Source organism: Heterocephalus glaber, unplaced genomic scaffold (genome assembly GCF_053883595.1).
Source record: "Heterocephalus glaber isolate CG9 unplaced genomic scaffold, H.glaber_assembly_v1.0 deba00001504, whole genome shotgun sequence".
Taxonomy (NCBI): Eukaryota; Metazoa; Chordata; class Mammalia; order Rodentia; family Bathyergidae; genus Heterocephalus; species Heterocephalus glaber.
This window is the reverse complement of record NW_028258324.1, coordinates 32457463-32483251: the sequence shown is the minus strand read 5'-3', so window position 1 is coordinate 32483251 and position 25789 is coordinate 32457463. Positions and strand designations below refer to the sequence as shown.

General features: G+C 37.9%; 1 protein-coding gene across 7 annotated transcripts in view; it reads left to right on the top strand.

Moving 5' to 3' along the window:
• The window catches only part of Plch1 (phospholipase C eta 1), a 277140-nt gene that overhangs the window by 219199 nt on the left and 32152 nt on the right, over window positions 1-25789 (top strand). For all 7 annotated transcript variants that reach the window (XM_087186404.1, XM_087186398.1, XM_087186397.1 and 4 more), the window contains 2 exons: window positions 5252-5359; window positions 20693-20854. In XM_087186404.1, the coding sequence (XP_087042530.1) occupies window positions 5252-5359; window positions 20693-20854 (270 nt within the window). The remainder of the gene's footprint in view (window positions 1-5251; window positions 5360-20692; window positions 20855-25789) is intronic.

Genomic DNA, 25789 nt, shown 5'->3' with positions numbered 1-25789 from the left:
AAATAGCCTTGATTAAAAAAAATCTACACATAGGCATATAATTTTAAGATTCCAGAAACCCAACAGAAGAACAAAGTTCTCTAAGCAGTTAGAGAAAAGAAACAAATCACATACAAAGGAAAGCCCATCAGAATCACAGCAGACTTCTCAATGCAAACTGTCAAGGAAAGAAGAGCTTGGAGCGAAGTATTGCAAGCCCTAAAGGAAAACAGGCTCCAACCCAGATTGATGTACCCTGCAAAACTATCTTTCAAAATTGATGGAGAAATAAGATACTTTCATGACAAAGAGTAACTTAGGAACTTCATGACTACCAAACCAGCACTCCAAACAATTTTAGATAATATCCTAGGAACAGACAATGAGGATCACAACCTCAGGAAGCCTAACAGAGTGAATCCATCAAGTGCAACAAGAAATTAAATGTAAAGAGGGAGAATCCAACAAAAAGAAAAAGTCATGATAATGATAAGTCAATAAGTATCAATTATAATCATAAATGTTAGTGGTCTCAATTCACCAGTCAAAAGAAATAGACTGGCAGAAAGGGTCAAGAAGCAATATCCAACAATATGCTGCATACAAGAAACATTTAATTCAAAAAGAAACTCATAGATTGAAAGTTAAAGGGTGGAAAACAATACTCCATGTGACAGGAACCAAAAAAAAAGCAGGAGTAGCTATCTTCTTTGCAGATCAAGTGGATTTCAAACCAACACTGATTAAGAGAGACAAAGAAGGTCACTACATCCTTGTAAAGGGAAGAATCCAAGAGGAAGAGATGACAATCATAAATATCTATGCACCAAACACTAGTGCACCCAACTATATAAAACAAATACTAATGGACATGAAAAGTCATATATGCACTAATAAAATTGTAGTGGGGGACCTCAACACCCCATTGTCACAAATAGATAGATCAACTAGAGAAAAAATAAGGAATGAAATACTAGAAATCAATCAAATTTTTGAACAAATGAACTTAACAGATGTTTACAGAGTGTTCCACCTCACAAAATCAGAATACACATTCTTTTCAGGTGCACAAGGGTCGTTCTCAAAATAGACCACATACTCATTCATAGAACATGTTTAAGTAAGTGCAAAGGACTTGAAGTTATCCCCTGTATATTATCAGACCATAGTGCAATGAAATTGAAGATCAATAGCAAAAGAAACCGCAAGAATGCCATAAACACATGGAAATTGAACAATGCACTTATTAATAACCAATGGGTCACAGAGGAAATTAAAGAAGAAATCAGACAGTTCCTACAATTAAATGACAATGACAATACAAGATATCAGAATCTATGGGACACAATGAAAGCAGTCTTACGAGGGAAATTCATAGCAGTGAATACACATATTAGGAAAACAGAGCAAGCCCAATTAAAAATCCTGATGCTGAACCTCAAGCTTCTAGAAAAAGAAGAGCAGGACAAACCCAAAGCTCATACAAGGGGGGAAATTATAAAGATCAGAGCAGAAATCAATTCAATGGAGATTAAGAGAACAATACAAAAAATTAATGAAGCCAAGAGTTGGTTCTTCGAAAGAAAACAAAAATTGACAAACAGCCAAACTTATCAGAAAAAGGAAAGAAAAGGGCAAAATCCATGCAATTAGAAATGAAAAGGGTAGGGCAGGGGATTTAGTTCAGTGGTTCTAGCAGCTGCCTCACAAGCTGAGGACCCGAGTTCAATCCCTGGTACCAAAAAAAAAAAAAAAAAAAAGAAATGAAAAGGGTGAAATTACAGTAGACCCAGCAGAAATCCAGAGGATCATCAATACCTACTTAGAGAACCTATATGCCAACAAGATGGAAAACACAGAAGAAGTGGACAGATTCCTGGATAAGAATGAATTACCAAAGTTGAATGAAGAAGACCTAAAAATTCTAAACAACCCAATATCAACCAATGAAATTGAAAATGTAATTAAAAACTTATCAACTAAGAAAAGCCCAGGCCCTGATGGCTTCACTGCTGAATTCTACAAGATATTTAGAGAGGAACTACTGCCACTACTCTTTAAACTCTTCAATGAAATTGAAAGGGAAGCAATATTCCCTAATTCATTCCTGGAAGCAAGCATCACCTTGATCCCCAAAGCAGAGAAAGACCTGACCAAAAGAGAGAACTATAGGCCAATCTCACTAATGAACATAGTTGCAAAAATCCTTAATAAGATACTGGCAAATAGAATGCAGAAGATCATCAAGAGGATCATACACCCTGATCAAGTGGGATTCATCCCAGGGATGCAGGGGTACTTTAACACACGCAAATCAATCAATGTAATACACTATATCAATAGAGCCAAGGACAAAAACCATATGATCATCTCCATAAATGCAGAGAAAGCATTTCACAAAATCCAACACTCATTTATGATAAAAACCATAAAAAAATTGGAATAGATGGTCTCTACCTCAAACTGTTAAAAGCCATCTATGAAAACCCAACAGCCAGGCCAGGGCTTTAGCTCAGTTGTTCAGCCACCTGCCTTGCAAGTACAAGGACCCGAGTTTGATCCCTGGTACCAAAAAAAACAAAAAACAAAACCAACAGCCAATATCATACTAAATGGCAAAAACTGAAATACTTCACACTAAAATCACAAACAAGACAAGGATGTCCACTATCACCACTCCTGTTCAATACAGTTTTGGAAACATTAGACTTGGCAATTAGACAAGACAAAGAAATAAAAGGAGTAAAGATAGGAAATAAAGAAGTCAAATTGTCATTATTTGCAGATGACATAATACTCTATATAGAAGACCCCAAGAACTCCACCAAAAGTCTTCTAGACTTAATAACCAAATTCAGTCAAGTAGCTGGATACAAGTCAACACACAAAAATCAATACTTTTCTCTACACGAACAACAGACTCACTGAGAGAGAAATAAGGCAAACAATGCCTTTCACAATAGCATCCAAAAAACTGAAATATCTAAGAGTCAACCTAACAAAAGAAATCAAAGACTTCTTCTCTGAAAACTATAGCACTCTGAAAAGAGAGATTGAAGATGATATCAGAAAATGGAAATACAACCCCTGCTCCTGAGTAGGAAGGATCAATATAGTGAAAATGGCCATACTTGCAAAACTGCTATGTAGATTCAATACAATCCCAATTGAAATCCCAGCAGCATACTTCATGGACTTTGAGAAAATCCAAAAAATTCATTTGGAACAACAAGAGACCCCAAATAGCAAAAGCAATTCTAGGTAACAGAGACATGGCAGGGGGTATCACAATGCCCAACTTGCAACTATACTACAAAGCCACTGTGATAAAAACAGCATGGTACTGGCAAAGAAATAGACCTGAGGACCAGTGGAACAGATTAGAATATGCTGAAACAACTCCAGACACGCTCAGCCATCCTATCTTTGATAAAGGAGCCAAACACCCTCACTGGAGGAAAGATAGCCTCTTTAAAAAATGGTGCTGGAAAAATTGGGTTTCAACTTGCCAAAGATTAAAACTAGACCTATATCTTTCACCATGCACTAAACTAAAATCAAAATGGATTAAGGATCTAAATATTAAAATAGAAACACTGAATCTCCTGGAACAGAGGTTAGGTAAAACTCTTGAAAACTTTGGTATGGAAAAGATTTTTTGAACAAAACCTCAATTGCCTGTGAACAAGCAGAAACAATCAACAAATGGGATCTCTTCTTATTAAAAAGCTTCTGCAAAGCAAGAGAAACCACCAACAGTGTGAAGAGACAGCCCACAATGTGGGAAAAAAATTTTCACCTGCTGTTCCTCACACAAAGGTCTACTATCTAGAATCTATAAAGAACTTCAAAAAATCAGACCTCCCAAATTTAAAGACCCAATCTGAAAATGGGCATCTGAAATTAACAGACATTTTTCAGACAAAAAAGTAGAAGTAGCAAATAAATACATGAAAAAATGTTCAACATCACTGGTCATTCGAGAGATGCAAATGAAAACAACGCTGAGATTCCACCTTACTCCAGAAACAATGGCTGGTATCATGAAATCAACCAATAACAAATGCTGGCAGGGCTATGGGGAAAGAGGGACCCTGCTCCACTGTTGGTGGGAGTGTAGACTGGTTCAACCACTGTGGAAATCAGTATGGAGATACCTCACAGAACTAGGATTGAAAGTCCCATTTGACCAAGCTAGTCCCCTGCTGGGGATCTTCCCCAAAGAATTAAAAGAATCATACCACAGTGATACAGGTGCACCCACGTGTATAGCAGCACAATTTGTAATTGCTAAAACTTGGAAACAGCTCAAATGCCCATCAACTGGAGACTGGATCAAGAAAATGTGTTTTGTAAAAAATAAAATGGAGTACTACTCAGCCATAAAAAATCAGAAATTAAAGATTTATATTGAAATGGATGCACATTGAGGCGATACTCTTAAATGAAATAAACAGGATGCACAGGTGTAAATACCGAATAGTTTCTCTAGTGAGAAAAACTGGAAGTGTAAATAAGGACTAAAAGGTATAAAAAATAATGTGAAATAGGAATAAAAGGTTCATATGGGAAGGGGAAGTGGGAAAGTAGGGGAAAGGAAAGAAGGGAATGGAAATAACATGAGAAAATGAAAAAATGGAAACAAAGTCTTTGTAAATATGGAGGGATGGAGGGTTTGAAGGGCCAGCAGGGGTAGAGGGAAAAATAAGAACCAAGAGAGATTATGTAAAGGTGCACATTTCCAGTGATGAATGTCATTATATTGTATACCTGAAATATACCAATAAAATAAAATTTAAAAGTTGAAAAAAAAAGAAATGTATTGATTACAGTTGTAGATGCTGAGAAGTCCAAGCTGTAGACACTGGCAAATCGGGTATCTGTTGAGGGCCTCTTCCTCACTGATGGCCAGGAGCTCAGCGGAGCCTTCATGACTTTGTGCTCCCAAAGGCAGTCAATCTTCATGCTACAACACTGGCTGTTAGTTACCAGCATGTGAAGTTTGGAGACACCAACCTTCTGACGATAGCAGCTGTACAAAGTGGGATATGGTGATGCTTATGTCCTGAGTTGTATATTTTTAAAAAGAAGCTGATCTTATTTTTAAATATGGTCTCTCTAATTAATTACAAGCATGCACCACGATGCCCAACAAGACCATATTTTGTTTATTCATCCATTCATCTGTCAGCAGACATTTGAGTTTCTTCCATCTGTTGATTAGTGTGAATTTATTTTAACTTCAAAATGGGGATATTCTGATCAATTTCAGGGCAAGAAGTTGCCTTATCACCTTGGAGATGATGCAGAGGAAGGGGAAGTTTCCGATGAAGACAGTGCGGATGAAATTGAAGATGAGTGCAAGTTTAAACTTCATTATGTGAGTCACAGGGTTGGCCATGTATTTTCTCTTCAGTGTACTGCAGTAGAATTGGGGTTCCAAATTTGTGCTGCATGAAATCTTCATAAATGTGGCTGCTGCTGTGTAAAGAGAATATTTTTCAAAAAGTATTTAATGTACTGGCACACAGCCACTCAATTTGTTGAATAAATCAGTCATGGGTTCTTATGCCTTAGAATCGGGAGGAATGTTAGTGAGTAACTCATCTGATCCCTCTTTAGAGACAAATCCCTTTCTATTGCAACGTGGTTAAAAATCAAATTGTGGTTGGAAACATCAGTGTCTTTAATATGTAACCTGGCTTTAGCACTTCTTTCCCTATCTGGTACCTATATGGTGGCTCAAAACCCCAGCTGCACTAGCTGCAGCTTCTGTCAGGTACCCATCTCTTCCCTAAGAAAATATACCTTGTGCACCAGGCTTGGTGTTGTACACATATGATCCCAGCACTCGGGAGGCTGAGGCAGGAGGATTGCCATGAGTTTGAAGCCAGCCTGAACTACAGAATGAGATCCTGTCTCAAAAAAAAAAGGACCTTGGCTCACGGGATTTCTCAGCCCTTCCTGCCATGAGACACATGGCTAAATGTTTAACTTGCCCTATCTTCAAGAGGCACAGACTGCTTAGTTACCCTTCTGGGGATTCAGACCACTTTCCTAGATCATTGAGCTGGTATTGCAGCAAAGCACCATTTAACTGTGATCCCAGAAGTGTAAACCTGGGAGGAACATAAGGCTTTAAGGGATGCACCTCCCTCCCACACTGTATAGCTCCTGTGATTGCCAGAGCCACAGGACAACCAGAGTACCATGGGCTTTGTTACAGTGTCTAGCATCTCATTTCTATATAAAAATGGTATTCTTTTGGACTTCAGGATTGTATTGTGTCTTATTGTGTCTTTTGAAGAAACAGATGCATTTTGTATGAATTCTCCTATTTTAAACTGTTGCCCTGTGTTTAATGATTGTATTGTTAACACCAACTTGCTCTCTTCTAAGTTATTCTAACTGTGATGACTTGCTTACACGTGTCAAAGGGAGTTGGCATTATTTTCCTAGGGGACAAGAGCATAATTACAACTGGCCTCAGTAAATACTTCTTTCTTAGTTTTTATGCCCTTTAACAAGATGAAGTAGAGAAGATTCAGCTTGAAATGGAAAGTGAAAATTGTTATCTGTATTACGCTTTTGCCTTTTAATAATTTATATTGGCTCAGTTAAATACCCCTAACTAACAAGATGATGGTTACATAAAAATCTAAACAGATTTACAGAACTGAAAATATAGTTAATATTTTAGTTTCTTATTTGCTGTCCTAGATATTTGCCATTTTTGTGAGGAATTACTTAAAATTATGGATACTTTAACTTCTTTAGCCTTATTTCATAAACCAGATTTTTCTCTTCGATTATCACTATTTTGCATTTTGTTTCCCAGGTTTCTTGGTTGCCAGCCTCAGAGTAGTCTATCACTTGGGAGCAGGAAACACAGAGGCTCCACTAAGTTACATGGTTAAGGAATGCTGTTTTTATTCAAAGTGGAGTGGTAGAAATTTAGCTAGTGTCACAATGTAGCCATTTATTGCTCAGAATGTAAACCAAGTTGTTTTAGTTCCTAAACATACTCAGTTGTATCATTTTTCTTCCAATGTCTCCGGTCTTCTAATTTTCTAAGGTAAACATTTGTAATTATGAAATTCCATTGAAAGCTAGTTGTATTTGTGGGAGCGAAGCAATAATTCCACCATTGAAATGTCTAGCTGAGCTCCCTTCATGTTCAGTCTTTTGATTGATTTCTAGGCACCCAAATAAGTAGTTATTTCATAAAGATAGATACTATCTTTCATTTGGCCTGAGAGAAAGTGGAGAGCACCTTACATGTAAGGGTTACATATATCTTTTTGTTGTACTTTGGGAGAGAAGAATACATAAAGACAACATTTTAGTGAAAATATACAAATTTTTTGCTCTACCTTTTGAAAACATTTTCTCTTTTGAGAAAAGGCAATGCTATGTTTAGAAAGCCAAAGTATTTTCTTACACTCAGTCAGTTTACATCCCATTGTCAGCATGGAGCTCAAACGCCTTACCTGGGTGATGAAGTTAAATATGCCTGATCATATTTCTGCAAAAGAAGATAAACTGTGCATTGTTTATGTGAACCAATAATTATCTTACAGGAAGCTCTTACCTCAGTTTTAAGTTAACAGAATAGGTTATATTTATGTTATATCTGAATTATTGCAATAAATAAAGATTTTAACTTAGCATTCATGGACATTGGAACACTCACTCTCATGAGGTTATGTAAGATTCTTTGTGCATTCAACAAGTTTTTCCTGAGCATCTGCTGTAGCAGATGTGCTCATCAGCACTGTAGGTGTTGGGGGATATATGAAAATAGACAAAAGCCTTCTCTTATTAGGCTAGTCCATAGTATATAAATAGCAGTTGATGGGAGAAGATAGACAAGAAAGAAGGCATGGCCTGGGGATGTAGCTTAGTTTCGCCACGCCTGTCTGGCAAGCGCAAAGTCTTGAGTTCAATCCTCAGTACCAAAAAGGAAAGAAACAAGGTAAATGCTGTTAAGTAAGACATATCTTAGATAGTGATAAGTACAGAAGGGAGAAAGTGTGTGTGCGTGCATGCACGCATGTGTGTGCATATGCTTTCATGTAAGTGTGTGTGAAGAGTCTACTGACATTTTAGATGGCATGTCTAGGAAAGACCTCACAGAGGAAATGTGTGTAAACAAAGACCTGAAAGTAATGAAGAGTTAGCTATGCTAATTCCTGGCGAAGAATGTTACAGGTAAAGGGAACTCAAAGAAAAGCCCCAAGCAGGATTTGTGGCTCACCTAGCGCTACCCTGGTGTTAGCAAAGCAGGAATCAGGATTCCTCCTAATCCCTAAGTAAGCTATTCAAACCACATTTTAAGTTTTTGCTTAAAAGGCAATAAATGCCTTTTGTTGTTGAATTAATTGAATTCTTTAAGCTTCTGCCTCATATTATTTTGTGGGTTCAGCTGTAGAGAAAACCTGGCCCATGATATGTAAGCTATAAGGTGAAGTCCGAGTGTTTAGTGACCCAGGAGTCACAGCTCAAAGATACAGGAAATAATTTCCTTTCAACAACAGTACAGTAACCTAACATTTGATTCAGAGCAGCCAGCTCACCGTTATTCATCTTCATAGGACCCTCTAATGTCAGTGTGCCTCATAGACTTTCCACCCCCATATTTCAACTTTACTGATTTTTCCACCCTTCTACTGAATTATTCAATATCTTTTTTCTTGTACTCTCTGAATATGTGTTTAGCCAGCCTCTCAGATGCAAACTTCAGCCCCCTGTCTCCTGCATGAAGCTCATAAAAATCAAGCCTTCCAGTGAGTTCTAAATGAGCCCTAGTACAAATATATGTAGCAACTTTCTTGCCTTACCCTAATACTCTTATCTAAAAGCATGGGTCAGACTTACTAAACATTTTTATCATTTTTCTCCCTTCCTTAGCTAAAGGTTCATTTTCTTTCCCAAGTTACTCATTTTATGCTTTGAGCCATTTAAAGAAAGAGTATGAATCTTGTTAATCTGAAACTTAATCAACACTCATAGAAGGGATGAGTTGTCTCCTGAGATTTTGAGGTCTTGTTACTGAAAATGTCCACTCTGGGACCAAATGCCCAGGTTGTATCCTGGCAGTCAGGAGTAGGGTTGGAGAAGGTAACCTGGAAGATCTCAGAGTTTTTCTAGAACATGATATGACTTGTCCTTGAATAAAAGAGTGTTTTAAGGGAGCCAGAAGAGCAGGCAGGAGACAGGAGAGGAAGGAGAAAATAACACAGACTCAAATAGCTGTAAAGCAGCCATTCTTCAGTTCATGACCTTGAAGAATGGGCTTAGATCACATTCATCACTGGGAATTTGTACCTGTCATAATATATCTTGATTCTTGTTTTCCCTCCATTCCCGTTCCTTCTCATCCACCTCTTCCTTCCTCCCTATTTACAAAAACTTTGTTTCCATTTTATCCTTCTTTAATGGAAAAAAAAAGAAATGGGTTTAGAGAGCTATAAAGCACTTCAAAAAGCAGCTAATATGTTATTTCTTCTATTGTCAGACTCTACCCTAAAGGAGGGGCATTTTGGGATGTTAAAGTATTCTAGCTTTCTTTTTTCTTGTTTTTTAAATTAAATTTTATTGGTATACTTTTTTTTCCATTAAGTTTATTGGTACGTTGTAGGTATAAAGTACAGTTACATTCATCATTAGGATCTTGTACCTTTGCATGATGTATCTTGGTTCTTATTTTTCCCCTTCCCCTGCCCTCCCTTCACCCTCTCCGCCCTTCCCTATTTGCAAAGACTTTATTTCTATTTTTTTTCCTTTTCTCATATTTTTTCTTTTCCCTTCTTTCTTTTCCCCTACACTTCCCACTTCCCTTGTTCCTTTAGACCTTTTCTTCCTATTATACAATATCAATTATACATTTTTAAAATTACAATATCAAGATCTAGAAGACATTACCACAGATTTTACAGAATTTAGAAGGATATAGAAAGCATATTACAAAAATCTTTTTTGAAATAAATTTGACAACTTCTATGAAGTAAATTGGAAGACAAATTAATGAAACTAACTCTGGAGGAAATATAAAATTTGAAAAGCACCTATTAAAGAAGTACATTCCTAGCTTGAAAGCCTACCTATATGACAACAACAGGCTCATATATATTTTAACTGGTAAATTATATCAAACATTTAAAGCAGAAAGAAAAAAGAACACTTCTCCCCTCATTTTAGGAAATCAACATTGTGCTAATAATAAAACTGGATAAAGACAATAGAAGAAAAAAGTATGAACACAGATAAAAATTTGTTTAACAAAACAAACTATTAGAAGTCAGATCTGGCAGGATTTTTTTTTGGTACCTGGGATTGAACTTGGGTCCTTGTGCTTGCGGGGCAGGCGGCGGAAGCACTGAGCTAAATCCCCGGCTCAGATCTGGCAGGATGTAGAAAGTGGTTTTATTATAGGGATGGCAGTGTTGGTTCAGCATTGGAAGATCCACCCCCAAGAGTCATCATTTTAACAGAGGAAAGGAAAAAGCCATATGATCCTGCCAGTAGTTGGAGAAAAAGTATTGGACTAAATTCTACAGCTGTTCATGGTAAAAGCTATCAGGAGACTAGAAGTAGAACAGAACCTTTTCAACAGATCAAAGACAGGTACTCCATACTTCAAACAAAAACACCTTCTATGAATGGAGAAGATACAATGCTTTCTCCCTAAGGTAGGGAACAAGGGCACAGATATGCCTACTCTTCATTTGTTCATTAAACTTTGAAACCTAGGCCCAAACCAAAATAGTCTGGCAATAAAATGACACAGTTAGTATAGGATTGACAAGGTAGAAGTAAAATCTTTATATGTAGATGAAATGATCATCTACAGAGAAAATACTAAGAAATCTCTAGGAGCCCCTAGAACTTGTATTTGAATTTAGCAGGATTAGAAAACACAAGGTAAATATAAAAATTCAGGTCTGTGTATACTTGCTATAAATGAAGAATTGGATATTGAAATTTAAAAGTTATATAGGAGTACAAAGGACCTAGAAAATAAAAAAATAAAAAAATAAAAACTGTTGGAAGACATTTAGTACTTAATTTTAAGACTTCCTCTAAAGCTACAGTAATCAAGGCAGTGTTGGTGTAAGGAAAGACGTACAGATCATTGGAATAAAACAGAGAATCTAGAAATAGAACTACACATATATGGTCCACTGAGTTTTGAAAGATTATTTAACAGTAACATTTTATAGAACATAAACTCAATTCAAGAGCACAGGAAAAGATAGTGTTTTCAGAAAATGGCACTAGAACACCTGGTATCCATATATAAAAAATTAACCTCAACCCTTTATTTCCATACTTAAAAATAACTTGAAAGGATCTATGAACCTAAATATGAAAGACTAAAACTATAAAACTTTAAGAAGAAATTATAAGGGAAAATGTTTATGAATTTAGGGTAGGAAAAAATTTCCTAAGATATAGAAAACATGATGTTTAAAAGAAAAAATACTGATAAATGATATTCCATCAAAATTTAGAACTTTAAATGACATTGTTAAGAAAATGAAAAGTAGTCCTTAAACAGACCATATTTATAATGCATATAACCTATGACCAGAATATATAAAGAACTCTTACAGCTCATTAATAGACAACCCAATTAAAAAGTAGACACAAAAAGGTGATAAATAGCCAGTACAGCACAAGGAAAGGGGTGCAACACTAGAATCAGAAAAATACTAATCAGTACAATAACAAGATTGAATTATACACTCATTAGGGAGATGAAGTTAAAAGTTTTGAAAGAAAAATGTCAGCTTAGGTGTAAACCAGTTAGAACTTCCTAGTAATGCTAATATGAATGTAAAATGATAAACTCATTTTGTAAAACAATATAGAAATTTCTTGTATTGCTGTTAAGAACCAACAGTCCTGTTCTTAAGTTTTTACTTGAGAGGAATGAAAACACATGTTCACAATAGATTTGTACATACAAATTGAGCATTCCTTATCTGAAATTCTTGGGACTAGAATGTTTCTGATTTTCATTTGAAATCCACTTGATCTGCAAAGAGGATAGCTACTCCTGCTTTTGGGGGGGTGTTCCTGTCACATGGAATATTGTTTTCCACCCTTTATAAGAATGTAGTGTCCTTCTTTGTCTCTCTTAATCAGTGTTGGTTTGAAATCCACTTGCTCTGCAAAGACGATAGCTACTCTTGCCTTTTTTTGGGTTCCTGTCACATGAAATATTGATTTCCACTCTTTAACTATCAGTCTGTGAGTTTCTTTTTGAATTAAATGTGTTTCTTGTATGCAGCATATTGTTCAATCTTGCTTCTGGACCCATTCTGCCAGCCTATTTCTTTTGATTGGTGACTTGAGACCATTAACATTGATGATTATAACTGATACGTATTGACTTATCATTGTCATGACTTTTTCCTTTTGTTGGATTCTACCCCTTTGCATTTAATATCTTTTCATGCCCGACAGATTCATTCTGGTGAGCTTCCTGGGGTTGTGATCCTCATTGTCTGTTCCTAGGATATTGTCTAAAATTTTTTGGACTGCTGGTTTGATATTCATGAAGTTCCTAAAGTGCATTTTGTCATGAAAGTATCTTATTTCTCCATCAATTTTGAAAGATAATTTTGCACTGTACATCAATCTGGGTTGGAGACTGTTTTCTTTTAGGTCTTGAAATACATCACTCCAAGCTCTTCTTGCTTTGAGGGTTTGCGTTAAGAAGTCTGCTGTGATTCTGATGGGCTCTCCTTTGTATGTGATTTGTTTCTTTTCTCTAACTGCTTGTAGAACTTTGTTTTTCTGTTGGGTTTCTGGAATCTTAACAATTATATGCCTATGTGTAGATTTTTTTTGATCAAGGCTATTTGGAGTCCTAAATGCCTCATTTATCTGTATGTCAAGTTCTTTTCCCCTGCTTGGGAAGTTTTCTGCCATCACTTCTTTGATCATTTTTTTTTTATGTCATCTGCACTCTCTCCTGTTTCTTCATTGACTCCAATCAGTCTTATGTTATTCTTTTTTGCATCATCTAGCAGCTGCTGGATTGATTTCTTGTGGTCCCTTACAAGTTTGAAGCAATTTTTCTTTTTGTGGTCACTAATTGCAATTTTATCTTCTATATCTGAAATTCTGTCCTCACATTGGCTCATCCTGCTGTGTAGACTTTCAGTGGAGCTTTTAATCTCCTGGAAATCTGTTTGCATGTGTTTTATGGATTCTATTTGTTTCCTATGTGGGATTTCATCATGTTCCTCATCTCCTCTATAGATGTATTAATCATGTCTTGCACTATGGGCACAATCTCTGCTGTTATGTAAAAAATTATTTCTGATTTCATTTTTTCCAGATCCTCTTTTGTTGCCAATTCAGGGATTCCAGGTGGTCGAATATCAGAGTGTTCCATCTCATTTCCCTTTGGGGTTGCTGGACATGATCTGGAAGTCTGGTTTTGAGACTTGTTTAAGTGTCTTCTCATTTAGATGGGGGTGGGGGATTGGGTAGGGGGTGGGATATGCTGCTGGCACTCATGCGGCTCACCTCCTCTGTGCTTGCGGGGGTAGTATGGTGACCTGAAAGCCTCCTCTTGTGCACTGGGAGCAGCTCACCACTCTGTGCCTGCGGGGGTTGTATGGCAGCCCAGAAGCCTCTCTTTGTGGGCTGGAAGCGGCTCACCTCTCTGTGTTTGCAGGAGTGTTACTGTAGCCTGGAAGGCTCCTCTTATGCACTGGGAGCGGCTCACCTCTCTGTACTTGTGGGGGTGGTATGGCGGCCCAGAAGTCTCCTCCTAGTATACTTTTGATATACATAATGATCACATTCACCATAGGGAGTTTTTACCTGTACATAATATATCTTGATTTTTCTTTTTCCCCCATTCTCCTCCCCTTCTTTCAACCCTTCTTCCCTTCCTTTTCAAAAAAATGTATTTATAATTTTTCCCTTTTTTTTAGAGACAGGGTCTCACTAGTTAAGTAGTTCAAGCTGGCATTGAACCTTGTAGCTCAGGTTGGCCTCAAACTCCCAGTGATCCTCCTGCCTCAGTCTTCCAAGTCCTGGTACTACAGGCATGGGCCACCATGCCTGGCATGTTTTGTTTCTAAAGCAAAGATCCTTAACTCTGTTGCTGTATATTGGAATGAGAGAAGAGTTTCAGAAATCCCATGCACTTCAATATGGTTGGTCTGGGATGTGGCCTAGGAATTTTGCACATCCCTCTGGTGACTCCAGGGTGTAGTGCAAATGGAACTGGACAGTGCAAGACCAATGGCCTCTGACCCACCCATCCCTTTCTTGCTTCATCTCAGTTTGCAGTGAGGGCAGCTTTCTACTTTTCAAGGGATGCTTTAGATTCATCCTTAAGGCAAAATAAGAATATGTTTGTGTGGCTGATTTATTTGTGGCAGAGAGATTCCCAGATCAAATTTACCGCTCAGAAAAGAGAATTAGGAATTTTGATTACTTCTCCAGTAGAAACTGCCCCTGACCATATAAATGGCTTCTTTCCCCTTTCCCCCAGTTGCAGCATCCACCCTCTCCCATCGGCCCATGGAACAAAAGAGAGAGATACATAATATGGCTCTCAGCTGTGCTCCCTGGCATAGCTTCCCGGTGGGCTGATAGGGCTTAAGGTCAAGTGTCATCTCAGCTTTCTTTCAGCAGTGCTATTGGATTCCAGGCCTGCATGATAATATCATAATGAAACCTCAGCCACACATTTATTTGTTCTCTATGGCTACAAGTTTTCTTACACTGTAAATCACAGAGAAGAAGAAAGATCAACAGACAGAAATATGATGCCTTGAGCAACTCTCAGTGTTTAGAGTGTTTGAAGGGAATAGTGACAACCTTTTATTAACCATTCTGTATTTCACCAGCATGAGGCTTTGTCGTTTTAGCCTTCGTTGTTGATAGTGAAAGTGTCTCGGCACTGAGGCAGCAGTTCATTTTTGTACTGTGTCTGAATGTGTGCGGCCCTGAGCAAGGGAAAGAAATGGATGCTCATTTGGAGCACTCTGTGTGACACCAGGCTTACTGCATGCCCATGCATGCTTCTCTTTTTGTCCCCACAGCAGATGTGCTCCCCAATAGGCTCTGGGTCATTTGATCAAATGCACAATGGGTTACAGACCCAGAGCTCTTTTCTTGGGCCTGATGCTGGCCTTAAGTGCAAACTTCTAATTGCTTTCCATAGAGGGATTTTGGAATAGTTCCTAAGAATAATATTTTTGTTTAAAACATGAACCCATTCCGAATCAATCTAACTCAAGAATCTATCTTTTTCTATAACAATATAAAAGGGATGGCTGCAGCATTGTGTCATGAAATAAACAGTTTTCAACAGGAAGTGTTAGGTTTCAGCCCTAGTTCCGCCATGTGTGTTGGGATAAGTTGGTGAATCCCTCTACCTCCACACCATTACTAGTGAGACTTGGCTAATCCTACAGGATTACCTTACCTTACAGGGTGTTGGGTGGTTCAGACGAACTATCATCATGAGACAGTGCCTTGAGAGACAGCTCTGTATAGTCTTAGTTGTTTTTTCAAAACAGGCATACCTTGTTCTATTGTGCTTTGATTTATTGCACTTCACAGATACTGTTTTTTTTTTTGTTGTTGTTGTTGTTTTTAACAATTTGAAGGTTTTGTGGCAACCCTGCTTTAAGCAGGTCTATCAGCCTCCTTTTCCCAGTGACATGTGCTTGCTTCATGCCTCTGGGTCATGTTTTTGTAGCTCTTGCAAAATTTCAAATTTTTCCTTATTGCTCTATTTGGTATGTGATCTGTGGTCAGGGCTCTTTGGCATTACTATTCTAATTATTTGGGGGCATCACAAACTTCTCTCATGTAAGATTGTGAACTTAATGGATAAATGTGTATTTATAACTATCCCCCCCACTCAGCAGTTCCCAGCTCTCTCCCTCTCCCTGTGGTTTTTTTACACAATGGTTAAAAAAAAGGATAAGCTCTGCTATAAAAAGGATAAGCTCGAGACATTTCAGGTAAATGGATGTACCTTGAGACCATTTTAAGTAAGTAAGTTTAAGTAAAATAAATTGGATACTTATGTTTAAATGCTGTATTATTTCTTTGGTATGAGAAGCTGAAAGTGTAAATAAGGACCAAGATGTAAAATAGATATGGGAAATGGGAAGAAAATGTTCAAATGGAAAGGGGAACTAAGGAGGGGGAAGGGGTAAAGATGGAAGGGACCAGAAAATTAAAGAGAATAGGAGGGACAAAATGGAAACAAAGCTTTTGTAAATAAGAAAGAGGAGAGAGGTTGAAGGAGGGGGTGTAAAAAAAAAAGAAGCAAAACATATCATGTACTGGTACATATTCCCTATAATGAATGTTGTCATTATGTATATCTAAAATAAACCAATAAACTTTTAAAAAGAAGACACCATCTAGGACGTTTATAGCTGAAAGGAAGAGTCAATGCCTGGCTTCAAAAGATAGGCAGACTCATTGTTAGAACTGACTTGTTAGACCTACTGCAACTGGCGACTTGACATTGAAGCCAGTGTTAGTTGTTGGTCTCAAAACCCTAGGGTGGGCCGGGGATTTAGCTCAGTGGTTCCACCACCTGCCTTGCCAGTGCAAGGTCCCAAGTTCGATCCCTGGTACCAAAAAAAAAAAAAAAAAAAAAAAAAAATAATAACAGCAACAAAAAAACCCAACATCAGAACCCTAGGGCTCCTGAGAATTATGTTACTATATATGTGTTCTTCTAGTGCTTTAGAAACAGAACAACAAAGCCTGAATGACTAAGCATTTGTTTATGACATGGTTTACTGAATATTTTAAGCCCACTGTTGAAACATACTGCCCTGAAAAACAGTATTCCTTTCAGATTATAAGTGCTTACTAACAATGTACCTGGTCTCCCAAGAGCTCAGATAGAGATATACAGTGAGATTAAAACTGTTTACATGCCTCCCAACACAGTGTCTATTCTGCAGCCCATGAGGCAAGGAATACTTCTGACTTTCAGGTCTTACTAAGAAATATATTTCATAAGGCTATAGGTACCATAAATAGTGCTTCTTGTGATGATCCATGCAAAGTAAATAAATAAATCTTTTGTAAAGAATTTACCATTCGAGGGGCCAGGGATTTAGCTCACTGGTTCCGGTGCCTGCCTCACAAGCACAAGGTCCCAAGTTTGATCCCTGGTACCAAAAAAAAAAAAAAAAGAATTTACCATTCTAGATGCCATTAAGAATATTTATGATTCATGGGAGGAGATAAAAAATTAACACCACCAGTAATTTGGAAGAAGTTGATTCTAGCTCTCGTGGATCACTTGGAGGGGTTCAAGACTCCAGTGCAGGAAATAACTGCCTGTGTGGTGGAAATAACAAGAAAAGTAGAATTAAAAGTGAAGCTTAATTGCTACAATCACATGATAAAACTGAAATAGATGAGCAGTTTCTTCTAATGGAGACCAGAGTAAGTGATTCCTTCAGAAGGAAACTATTTCTAGTGAAGGTGTTGTGACCATTGTTGAAAAGACAACAAAGAATTTATCATATTATACAAACAGTATATACAACAGCAGCAGAGTTTGATAGGGTTGACTCCAATTTTGTGGATAAACTTATCACAGGCTGCAGTATCACATACTACAGAGAAATCTTATAAAAATCAGTCAATCTATGTGGCAAATGTTATTGTCTTATTTTAAGACATTCTCACGACAACTCCAACATTTAGCAACCACCACCCTAACCATTCAACAGCCATCAACACTGAGGCGAGAACCTCCACTAGCAAAAGATTCCAAGTCCCTGAACACTCAGATAATCCTTAGGATTTTTAACAATAACATACTTTTGAATTAGGATATGTACATTTTCATTTTAGATAATGATTGGTAGACTATAGTATAACCTACATAATGCTATTAATAGACTATAGTATAAACATAATTTTTATATGTACTGAAAAACCAAAGAATTTATGTGACTTGATTTATGGCATTATTTGCTTTAGTGGGGTCTGGGGCAGGACGGCCAATATCTCCAAGGTTTGTCAGTAGTTCCCTGTGTATCTTTTCTTCAAATTCTCTTGGTGTTACTAGTTCTTATTAATAATATTTGTTTTCTTCATGCTTTTGCTCACAAGGAAATGCTCTCCCCACCTGTCAGATGATCAACTCTTCTTTTTTTTTTTTAGTTCCAGGAATCAAACTCAGGACCTTGCCAGGCAGGCCTGGTGCCACTGAGCTAAGTCTGTGGCCCAGATGATCAACTCTTATTCATTGTAGTAGGATGATTTGTGGCCACCAAAACAATAGGTCCAAGTGCTAACCTCTAGCACATGTGAATGTAACCTTGCTTGGGGAAAGCACTTTCGTAGATGTAATTAAGGGCCCTAAAATAAGTTCATCCTGGAATAATCTAGTGGTTCCTAAATCCAGTGAGGTGTTTGTACAGTAAGATTAATGCTGTTTACATGCCTGAAAAAGACGTAGACAGAAGACATAAGAATAAAGTCATAGAGAGAAGGGGACACAGACAAGAGAAGACCATGTGCAGACAGAGGCAGAAATTGGAGTCATGCCGCCGCAAGCCAAGGAATACTTGGCATCACTGTTCACTGCAATGTGCAAGGAAGGATCCTTCCCTGGAGCCTTCAGAGAGAGTAGAGTTCCCTGCCAACACCTGATTTCATACTTTAGACCTCCAGCCCTGTCAGAAAATAAATGTCTGATGTTTTCTAGCTAGTGACTTTGGGATTATTTGTTATAGCAGTCATAGGAAATTAATCCTCTCGCTTTTAAAGGGTTGGCTCAGGTGTCTTCTACTCCTAGAAGTCTCTCTTGAATTCTCAAGGTGGGTAAAGTGCCATTCCTCTGTGTGCCCATGACTCCCATCACACCTGTCTCTCTACGTATAGGTGCTTCTGAGGTTACTCACTATTGTTCTATGGGTAAATCTCTGGGACACTGGTGGGTTGTTCCTTATTAATGTTTCTCACCTGTTATGGAGCTGAAGTTCAATATATGTTTATGTAAAATGAGTTTTGCTCCCAAGCTCTCTGTCATTTTTATTAAATCCCCAGTATCCTGCTTGAAGTGCTCAGTGCCCATGTGGGGACCTGTGTATCTGGTTTTTCATCTGCAGACGCCCTTCCCCTTTCAGCATATGGTGTCAGTAGATATTGTATCTAAAACACCACTCAGGTACTTGTCTACTCAAATTCGCAGGGGTCCATGCCTCTTACTTTCAAGTCCTTTTACTCCCCAAAGTACTTTCTCCTCCTCCATGATCACCTGCTCCAGGAAAACTAAAGTATGCCTTATGCTTTATAGAACACTGCTTTGCTCATGTGAATCCTTTGCTAGAACTATGGAGAATAGGCAAGCCCTCCTTTTCATCAGTGTCAATATCTTAGTTACCCAGACAAATCCCCCTTTTTTGTGGCCTTCTCAGCTACTCAGGCAGGAATCCATATTCCTCCCCAGAACCCTGTAACTGGTAGTCTGTGCTTTTGTAAGTGCCTATGCAGACCTAGGTAGGATATTTGGGGACATAGGTTTGCTAACATAGTGGGGTGTTTGCTTCTGATATCAAGCAATAGCTTTTTTTCTATTTGTGTCTCCTTCGGGGCTTGAAGGTGTCCAGTGAAGTACAGCAACTCATTAATTGGATATGTTAAAGATATGCATATTAGTATAGAAAGCTTCCATAACATCCTGATGTAGGTTTTTCCCCTGTGGCATTTATATTACTTTGTTCTTATGGGACTCTGTGAATATTAATACATCATTGGGAAGCTACCCCATTCTGCAGGTTTAAAATATAAGGGCCTCTCAGTAATAAATTTTCAAGTGGAAAAAATGGCCTTAAAGTTTTGGCACTGAGTGGGTTGGTTTTCTGCAAGAGGTTGGAAAATTTGTGAAGAAGCTGGATATAGGGAGAGGTAGAAGCAGTTGAAAAGCAGAAGCATAGTGAACAGAGCCTGGGCCCACTAGTTTTCACAGAGTGAGGTGGCCAACAGCTATACTGAGCAAAACTTCAGGAAATTATGTCCCTTGATTCCCTAAATATTGTATGAATCAAAATCTGAATATGGGTATAGTTTTGTTATCCAAAACTTTTGAAATTAGTTGTGATCTTAAAATAATTATAATGACATCAGCACAAGTCAATATTGTGCTCTCTAACTGCACAGTAGAGTTGGAGCTACAACAGAAATTTTATGTCAAAATAATCCTGAACCCTAGAAATTTCCATAGCATTCTTTTCTCCTCAATAAAGGAAGTAATTCTTAAAAATAGCATATTTTTGCTCAAATTTACCTGTGTACATTTAGAAGACCCAAGTGTCCAAAAATTTTCCCTGGCCTTCTCTTTATTGAAACCATGAAACAGCACAGTAGATGGCCATGGAATCCTGAGTTCGAACCCTGCTTCTATTATTCACTAGCTTTATAACCTTGAACAGCTTCCTAATTTCTCTAAATCCCAGATTCTACATCACTGAAGTGGAAAGATAATAAGACTTTATAAGGTTCTTGAGAATAGAATCCAGTTACATGAAGAGCAGCTGGCAGACTGTGAGGTCTTAATAAATAGTAATCATTATAGGATTTATTGGGGGGAGCAACAAAATGGTACAATGAATATGGGGACTTGATCAAAGGGTGTGTTCTACTTGATTCTGTGTTTCTTAAGGGAATCATTTGCATTACTTCTTTGCAGAATAACGGAACTACTGAGCATCAGGTAGAATCTTTCATAAGGAAAAAACTGGAGTCACTGTTAAAAGAATCTCAAATTCGAGACAAAGAAGATCCTGATAGTTTCACAGTGAGGGCACTCCTGAAGGCCACACATGAAGGATTAAATGCACACTTGAAGCAGGTATGCAGTTTCCTCCTGTGCTCATTCTTCCACAAGAAAATGAAAAGTTCCTCATAGATCATTTGCAATTATTGGCCACTTGTGAAGATGCTTCTCCAATTTCTTTATTTGTATCGTTCTATTGCTATTATAATGAAAATATCCTGCCAAATGATGTAAAAAACAGAAGTCAGTAGGTGGGGGATAAAATGACACAAAAATTGCCTCACTGGGACTCTCAGAACAAAGCCTGGTGTCTCTGGTGCAGGTGAAAGAAGAGGCTCCAGCCTACTACGTACTTCATCTACTCTCCTCTCCACATGCAGCAACTACCATGCCCTGTTGATTTCACCTCCCAAATGTCTTCTTTCTGCCCATTTCTCTTCCCCATGATTATACTGTAATCTAAACAAACTTCAACTCTTTCCCTTGTCAGTTTAAACTCTACCTGGAAGTCAGCAGATTTTTCAAAAAATGTAAATCTGATTGTCATTACACTGTTTAAAATTCTTCAGTGGCTTGCAATTACATGTGGGGTAAGTTGCAAACTCTTTAACCAAGCTTTCAAGGACCTGCAAAATAGCATCCTTGCCTTTTTCTCTCTCCACTCTCAGATCTCCTCAGCATCTGTGTTCTACCATTCCCTACTGTCATAACAGCCATGGTTATCTCTGGATGCCATGATCTTCCTCATATTCCATTCCCTCTGCCTGGAACACTTCATTCCTGTATCTTCTCTAGCTAATTCCTGTTAGTCTTTTAAATCCCAGCTTCAATGTGATGTCTTGAAGGAGTTCTGCCTTGATCTTTGAGTTTGGCTAGCTGACTCCTTTATATTGTCCATGGTGATCGGATGTGTCATCTCTTTTCTGAGGGTTTTGTCTATATATGTGCAATTACTCCATGTCTACTTTGTAGATTTCTGAAGATAAGAATGCATCATCTTATTTTCTGGGTTAAATATATTATCTATGATTTAGAAGATCATAAATAGTTGCAGAATGAATGAGTGGTTTGGGTTTTTGATGAGATTTTAACTGTGCTTCCCCCCAAAAATGTCATAAATGGTCAAGGAAGAGGGATGGTGGACTTTTAAATGTTATTATTGTAGAATATTGAGAGCATTTATTCTGGACCACAGGGGATCCTTGGCTAATAGCAGCCTTCCCTACTGCTACTATCTGTCCTCCAGAGACCAAGGCTCCTGGTAGATCATATGGAGGTTACCACCCTTACATAATATCTTGTCATTGGTGGTTTCCTTCTAGACTTCACAAAATTCTAGCCATTCAATCATTAAGTTGTTCCTCAGAAACTATTTAGTTTCCAAACATAGAAAGCCTAATACAAAATTGCTTAGCTAATGAAGAAAGATGTTGAGTTAGATAACTGGCAAGTTTATTTGAAGAGTGGCCTTCAGAATGGGCTTAATCTAGAGGTTCAGCATAACATCAGAGTATTTTTTTCTGTTTTGCCTACCCATTTTTAGTATCATCCTGAATCTTGTTCCCCTTCACTCAATAGTTGCAGAGTGACTGCCAGTAGTCCCATGAACTACCTGTTTATTGGCTCATGTGCAGACAGTGAGACAGTGTACTTGTCCCCAGCTAATAAAGCAGAATTCATGCTTAGCCCTGATTGGAAACTTAGCTCATAAATCCACCCCTAAGGTAATCACTGTGACCCTGGATAACTGTTCTTCTTGAAATAAATTTCACACCTGTATGGGATAAAACTGGCTTGCTCATGCCAATGAGAACTAACCTGGGAGCTGGTGCCAGGGTCATTTCCTCTTGTAATACATATTAGAAGTGTGAATGGACTATTTGAGGAAGCAACCAAAAGGTCAGTTGTACTATTATGGCCCTCCCAGTAATTTTGGATTTTCTTAAATTTTCAATATAATTTTGGATTTTGGAAAAATTTCAATAAAAAGTAGAAGCATGGTGCCCTCTTTCTAGGAAATGAAGATGCCATGCAGATGTCTGTAAAGTCACTTTCAGTTAGGCCAGCATGGTTTCTGCTGCTTATCCTTAGTGAATCTCATTGGTTTACCTGGGCCAGTCATTTCCCTACATGTTTTTGAAGAAGTCTTTGCCCTATACTAGATCATTTCTATTGGGAAAGCAACCACAGGTTGTTGATATTTAGGAAGAAACAAATTAAGCTCAGCTTTCTTTTGCTATTCATTGAAGATATTCAAATAATAATTTTACCATCAGGTAAAATGGTAAGCAACCTCAAGTTTTAGAGATGTGGTAAAGCAAAACCTATATCCTTTTGTTTTATTTTTTGTTTTCCCTTAAATCTGGGTTACAAAAAGAATGTAATTATATTATTATAAAATAAATGGAGCCTGTGATTTTAATAAAATGGGCTGTGAAGTACTGAGGTCTTGAAAACTGCTATGCTACTTTTCAAAATACAGTTTGGATTCTGTGGGCAAGTAAGGTAAATTACCATTGAGACAAGAACATCTGTGCTAAATATAGTATGTACACCTAAATCTCAAGCTGAGAACATGCAGAGTGTGGTTCAGCACAGCATCATTCCAACTCTTCCTTTTAGAATTCAGCAATGCAGGGTTGAGTTCTATTTGTACTGTATTTTTCCTGGAGAGCCCTGAAGAATAACAATGAAATCCTTCAGGCTGGAAGAACTGATGTACACACAAGAAAGAGATCTTAAGAGTTATTGGGCATGCTCTTTTCTTTATATCTGAACTGCTGCTTCTAGGTAACCATAATCAGCCCCTAACAGCTCTTCCAGCTCTCGCCTGTGCTGGGCCCACTGCTAACCCCCACCACCTCTCATTTCTACCACTACTATACCATAGCAATAGTTCAGAAATGTTCATCTGTTCTTGTCATTCTCTGGTTTCAAGCATTTGAAGGTTCTTCATAGTTTGTAGGCTGAAGTTCAAATTCAGAGATGCACCCCACAAGATTCTCTCTTCAGTCCCTCCCCCACTCTTAAATTAGTGTGTGTTTGTGACTGTGACTCTCACTGGTGGCATGTGTAAGTACGAACAAACACATTACCCATTTCCTTCCTTTCCTAGAAGGGCGCCATGCTCCTACTATTGGCTTTTTTTATTTGCTGTTTCCTTGGCCTCAACACACTTTCTCTTCTTCAATTCACATAGATAAGATCTAATCATCTGTAGATTTCAGCTTTTGCACTATTTCCCCTTAGAAGTTCTTCATAATTCTCCAGTTCAGCTATCTCATAGTGCCCTGAGCTTTCCTCATCAGCTTTTATTGTCTTGAAGTGCTGAGATTTTCTCCACCATTAGATTGTAAGCCCTGTGATGGTAGGGCCTGTATTTCTCTTGTTTGCTCTGCCCTCGTACACATCAAGTACCTAGGATGGTGCTGTACCCATGAATTCAATGAAAGATGTAGTGCTGATGTTTAGGGAGAGATCACAGTTGGAGATAAATAATTGTAGTTATCTGTCTCCAATGTAAAGATGAGGCATGGGGTGGAAGAAGTTGGGGGAAGAGGAAACCAGAAAAGAGACTTGGAGCCAGACAGAATCTCTATTCTTATTACCAATTTGTTGTAGCTTTGTACATTTTATCTAACTTTACTACATTTTAGTTTTTATTTCCTGTGAAATTGAGATTTTAATGATTCTTATCTCCAGAGATGGCTGTATAAATTAAATAAGAATATATGCAATACACTTAGCAGTATCCTTGGGTATAGCCAGTGCCTATTAAATTAAGGGATGCTATATCTCAATTTGTTTGGGATAGCCCTGCTTTATACCTGTTGTCCTGTTATTATTGTATATAAAAATGCCCCGTTTCACATTTAAAAGTGTCCCATTTTACACAATAAATGCCATAGTCCTTCTATCCATGGATGAAATGTTAGAGGTAGAAAGGAACTCACATGTTAATTGTTCAATTTCTCCCCTATTTCACAGATAAGAAAACTGAAGCTGAAAGAAGGGGTTTATCAAAGGATATGTAGCTATTTAGAGGGAGAACTAGATCTCCTAACTTGGAGAGGAGTGTTCATTTTATGGCCATATGTACTTACCTTCTTTTTTTTTTGGTACCAGGGATCGAACTCAGGTCCTTGCGCTTGCGCAGGAGGCGGCGAAACCACTGAGCTAAATCCCCGGCCCCTGTACTTACCTTCTTAATTTCAGAGATTTTGAAATTAATGATCAGCATTAGTTGGTCTTCAAAGGCAATGAAAAACAACAACAACAACAACAAAAGAGTAAAAAGGGCCAGCGAAGTAGCTCAGTGGTGCTGCACCTGCCTTGCAAGCACAAGGTCCTGAGTTTGATCCCCGGTACGGAAAAAAAAAAGCAAAGGCAATGAACACACATAAACCAAGCAATACTTAATTAACATCATCCCTCTTCCATCAGTGTTTTCTGGATTACCCCTTCCCCAAACAATTCTCAGATTCTTCTCACCTTCTTCCCCAGAATTGAATCTTTGATCAGTGTGTATGGATGTAGCAGATGCCCTTCACCAATTTTGTTAACTCATGTTTATTCCATTCATGTTATTGTTTCTGTTTCTTCTCTGTTTAGCTGGAGTTCTGGATGATTAGGGCCTCCTGGTTTCCCCATGTACCATATCGTGAACAATAAACCACCTGATGTATTTCTAAAAGATAACAATTAAATAAGTATCCAAACCCTTTTAGCAGAGTGGCCTTTTTAACACTAATGAAGTTTAGGTTCAAGCAAGGACAACTGGCTCATTATCTTTAAACTGGAAAATTAGCCCATGAGGAAAACGTCAGAGAACACAATACTACCATTTTCTAGTGACCACCAATGAGGGAATTATTTCAATGCATAAATAAGCTTTGCTGTGGCTTATTTAAACATGTAACAGCTGTCTTTTTACCTCACAGACATCCTTGGGTTTTATTTATTTTTAATATTTTAAAATCCTAGATGGCAAATATTCAACATGATCATTTT